The sequence below is a fragment of the Limanda limanda genome, chromosome 7, assembly GCF_963576545.1.
Source record: "Limanda limanda chromosome 7, fLimLim1.1, whole genome shotgun sequence".
In the NCBI taxonomy this organism is placed as follows: domain Eukaryota; kingdom Metazoa; phylum Chordata; class Actinopteri; order Pleuronectiformes; family Pleuronectidae; genus Limanda; species Limanda limanda.
Window position 1 is genome coordinate 976,981 of NC_083642.1, and position 5,000 is coordinate 981,980.

General features: G+C 41.1%; 1 protein-coding gene across 1 annotated transcript in view; it reads left to right on the forward strand.

Annotated features, from left to right (window-relative positions):
• LOC133005485 (major histocompatibility complex class I-related gene protein-like) overlaps positions 1-4,397 on the forward strand; it is a 9,328-nt gene extending 4,931 nt beyond the window's left edge. The window contains exons 5-8 of the mRNA XM_061075176.1: positions 1,239-1,346; positions 1,657-1,674; positions 3,767-3,851; positions 4,231-4,397. Of these exons, the coding sequence (XP_060931159.1) occupies positions 1,239-1,346; positions 1,657-1,674; positions 3,767-3,846 (206 nt within the window). The 3' untranslated portion in view covers positions 3,847-3,851; positions 4,231-4,397. The remainder of the gene's footprint in view (positions 1-1,238; positions 1,347-1,656; positions 1,675-3,766; positions 3,852-4,230) is intronic.
• The last annotated feature ends 603 nt before the right edge of the window (positions 4,398-5,000 follow it).

Consider the following 5,000-nt stretch of genomic DNA (forward strand, 5'->3'; position numbering starts at 1 on the left):
GACTGGGATCAGGATGTTTGATATGAAAACTTTTATTCTACAGAATTAATGAAGCAGAAAAAACAAACAAATCTCTGGTTCTTCACCTCGAGTAACAACAGACATTTAGGTTCATGTCTTCAGGCCGTTTATAACCAGTTCAACCAGTGACTGTAAATAAAGATGGACGACATGATCCGGGATATTTCAGCTTCATCTCTGGAAAGTGGAGGAAGTGGAGACGTGTCGTCTGTGTTTGTTTCCTTTAGTCTCTGATTCCAACATGTGAACATTCTAATCTCTGTTCAGACTCGACTGCTGCTCTGTTGGAGAAGATGAGTCCATGAAATGATTCAGTTACTGGAAGTAAAGTTAGAGACGAACCAGCGTGAAGAAGCACAGATACAGTCATTATGTACAGATGGAAACTGAAAGTAGAAACAACAGCAGGACAAACTCACACGTTTAGTGTTGTTGAAACGTGTTATTTTATTCTTTAAGAGATTATGAGCCGAACTTAGTTTAGTTCAATCAAGAATTTATTCAGAAAGCAATGAACAGGTTACAGTAAAGCAATGGGCTTCCAGTACATTAGTTGTATCAGAGCACCTCAAACATCCGGGGTCTGTCCATTTTATACAGTAGATCTTGGTTCCTCCTCCTCAGAAGTGCGCAGGCGTAATCCATCCTCCTGGTTTTTGGAATACGGAAGTGAAAAGGGAGACACTCCCAATGACGCTATAGTTGCTAGGCAACCTGCTTACTTCAAGAAAGGTCCTTGAACCACAGATGCAATGTGGGCCAAAGGTGTTTACAATTGGAGAAAAGATTATTATGTTTCAGCGATATCAAAACAAACCTGACTGTGTAAACATTCAGATCCTCGAAACCAAAGCAGCATACAACATTAAGTCAACAACGTCACTCTGTCTGACCTCCAGGACTTTATCAGACAGCTGTGAGACTGTCCATCAATATGACACACACACAATTCTAGCTTGTAGATTAAACATTAGGAGAGGAAAAGGTTATTATAAAATCATTTGTACCAAGGCCTTATATCTAGCTAAAACTACTCCTATCTTTATTTGGTTAAGTTCAATCAGCTCAGACTATAGTTAAAAGTTTGAAAATTCCAACAGTGTGTGTGTGTGTCTGTTGTGTCTCAGGACAGGATTGTGGTTCAGGGAGATTCTTGTCGTCCAACCTGCTTCATCTGTTCAGGTTGTGATGCTTTGTTTTTTTATTCCTCTCAACAGAGAAGCCCACCCCCATGACCACCATCATCATCATCATCATGGCTGCAGTGGTCGCTCTCGCTGGCGTCGGCGCTGTCATCGGACTCATCGTGTCCAGGAGGAAGAAAAGTGAGAGACCAACACAGAAGCTTTGTCCAACATGTTCCTGCTGTTTTGATTCTAGACTTTCTAATGAATGCTGGTGAAACAAGCGTCAGTTCCTCACTCACCAGCTTCTGTCTCAGGAGCTGCAGGTTCACACACAGTTTCCTAACTTCCCTCTGCACCACACACTGTTTATACAAAGCTCTGCACACAGCGTCCAGCACACAAACAACAACAAGTGACAGGATGTTGTCGAGCGTTGGAGGAGGATCACAATCCTGTTTGTGTTTCTACTGTAATAACTGAAATCATTTGTCTTTTCTTTTTATTTCAGCCCAGTGTACTTCACTTCGTAAGTAAAACTTCTATTTATACTCTGTTTGTGTTTTTATACTAACGTGCTTCATGAGGTCATCACGTCACGTTAGCACAGCAGCTGAAAGTTCTAACATGTCCAGTTCTATAAAACTCCCCCAACACCTCTGTGGTCCACTTTGTCCTGGTCCACTTTGTACTGGTCCACTTTGTCCTGGTCCACTTTGTCCTGGTCCATTTTGTACTGGTCCACTTTGTACTGGTCCACTTTGTACTGGTCCACTTTGTCCTGGTCCACTTTGTCCTGGTCCACTTTGTCCTGGTCCACTTTGTACTGGTCCACTTTGTACTGGTCCACTTTGTCCTGGTCCACTTTGTACTGGTTTACTTTGTACTGGTTCAACTGATGAGGTTCCTGGGTTTGGTGGGGTATTACAGGGGGTTTTGCCGTAATTTCTCAGAAGTCGTTGCACCATTAACTGATCTACTTAAAATGCGTGTCCCATTTGTGTGGTCTCCTCTCTGTCAGCAGGCGTTTGAGAGGATAAAGTCTCTGCTGTGTGAAGCACCGGTCCTGGCCGCTCCGAGGTTTGACCGACCTTTTGCGCTTCAAGTCGACGCTAGTCACATCGGAGTAGGTGGCGTTTTGTTGCAAGCCGATGAGTTGGGTTTGGAAAAACCAGTTTGTTTCTTTTCCAAGAAATTTAACTCATATCAATTGAACTATTCAACGATTGAAAAGGAGGCACTGGCCTTAGTTTGGGCTCTGAGAAACTTTGAAGTTTACTTGGGCTCTGGAGCGGTACCCGTAGTGGTGTACACTGACCACAACCCACTTTTGTTTTTGAACTCGCTGCAATGTCCTAACCAGCGTCTGATACGTTGGTCGTTATTTCTACAGTCACATTGGCTTGATATTAGACACATAAAGGGTGCGGAAAACGTCGTAGCCGACGCACTGTCTCGCGTTCCTCAGGATTGAGGTTTGAGCTAAGACTTTATTGCTGTTATGATGTTGTCCTGTTGCGCTCCTGTTCCCTCTTCTGTCATCCTTCCCTCTTAAATTGCTTCCCACTGGTACCAGGTTGCTGAGGTGGGGGTGTGGAAGATGCGCGTAGTGAGCTGTGTGGTTCTCAACAGCAGCTGGTGTTCCTGTCCTCGGATGTGTGTGCCCTTGTGTGTGTGCCTTAAACATCGTAAACTCTATACGTGTAAAAAAAAAAAAAAAAAAAAGTAAAACTGCAAAGTAAGTAAAAGGTATATATTTGTGAAAAAAAAAAAAAAAAAAAAAAAATCTTTAAAGTAAGTAGAATGTATATATTTGTGAAGAAAATAAACTTTATAGTAGGTAGAATGTGTAGCCTATATATTTGCAAAGTAAAAAAAAAAAAAAATTGGTTTTGGTTTAATAATGAGGGAGCCATTGTCGAGTTCGGGGTTGGGCCCCGTTTTTCAGGGAGGGGGGTGTGACGGCCTCCTGCCTGTGGATGTGTGTATGCGTGTATGGTGGCCTCTGCTTTGTCAAGCTGCAGGTGATGAGCTGGTGGGCGTGGCCAATTCCCAAACCTGTGTTAAGCTGGTCCTTCCTCCTGCCTCAGTCTCTTCCTGACATCGCCTGGCTCCGGAGGGAGAGCGGTGTGCCGCTCCGCCGCAGCCCCTCGTTTTCTATTGTGTTCTCTTGGTTTGCTTTGCCGTCATTTTGGTCCCTTGTGTTAGGGAAATAAATTATCCTTTTGTTACTTTTACCTGCGCAGTTCCTTTTATTTGTCCGACCATGAGCCGGGTCGTGACACTTTGTCCTGGTCCACTTTGTACTGGTCCACACCGGTGAGGCTGTTCATCTCGTGAACATGATATCTCAGAAACTTCTCGATGGACTTTCTTCAGATTTTCCACAAATGTTCTCTCAGACCTCGTCTACACTTCTGTTCATATTTATTTCAGTGGATACGAGTCTCCCCACAGGAACCGGACCCAGTGCAGGACTCTAGTAAACCCTGTGTAGATCAGATAGGGTTGATTTTGTGCTGCAGAGAGTTTTCAGGACTGTTCTCTGCAGTGTTGGTGGTTTGTAATGAAAGTGTCTGTTCAGAGGAGGCGGGACTAACGATGTGTTTCTGACCTCACAGCTGTGAAAGATCCAGGTTCCTCACAGCCGCTGAGATCAGGTGATGGAGGTTCTAATTCTCCAAGTGAGACGTCCTCCTGAACACAGTGAGTTGCTTCGTCTGTTCAACAAAACTGATTCAACCTAAGTGCAAAGTAACATGTGTGTGATCAGGTGTAAAACCTCTGTTTTAATTAGATATAAAAACATCTGCTGAGAGCAAGAAACAGATCAGAAACCTTCACGTTAATAGAACAGATTAAAGGTTGAATTTAAACTCAAATATCAGCAGTGATACAACAATTCAAATGTGAATAAACCCAATATTTGGGGCTTTTCAAGTTAGGATCAGTGTATTTTTTCTGAGTAAACTTTAATTTCACTGAGAGAATCATGGAAATATTAGGTCTCAATACTGTAAATACATAAAATACGTCTCTTTGTGGAACTGAATATTTCATTTTTATTCATTTTGTCCCTCTTCAGGTTCATGGACGAGAAGCAGTGTCACCACAGTTTCCCCTTTACGCTGGAACTCATTGATTATTCATCACTCAAATCATAAACTGATATTCAGGGTCAGATATTGATTAAAATACAAATAACACAACTGACAAATACGAAAAATAAATGGTGGCGTTGATTAAATTTGATCTTTTAGTTAAAAATAAGAAATGTAAACTTTCCTATGATAAATGTTTGTTTAAATATTGGTAAATGAGGATATTATTACTTTTTTTTTTACCTGGAGTGAAGTAAAACCAGTTAAATATTCAGATTTGATTTTATTTCTAATTTGGCCTGAACAAGAAATGAATGAATCAAGTGTTTCTTGTTTTGGTTTGTTTGGTTTTATTCATGCTTTGCTCTGTTCTTCACCTTTAAACGTTCATTTGAGTGGATTATAAAAGGGTTGTGGGATGTTTTAAGTGTCTCATATGAAATGTTCTGTTCATATTTTCTGTAAGTTTTTAGGGACTTTTCTGTTTTAGCCTTGTTAACATTTACAGTGCAAAAATGAAAAGGTTTGAACAGCGAAAAATAACTGAACTTATCTTTCGTAAGTTTAAAAACTTCACATTTTCTCAAAGCTGTCAACGTGTGTTGTTGTTATTATTATTTTTTTCAGGCAAATGAATTGGCTTAAATAACATGCTAAAATTCTTACAAACAAGTCTAGACGTGCATTTTGAAAAATGCAACAGTAAGCTCGACCTTTAGCATTTAGTGGCCGATTTGGCCACTAAAGAGCAACC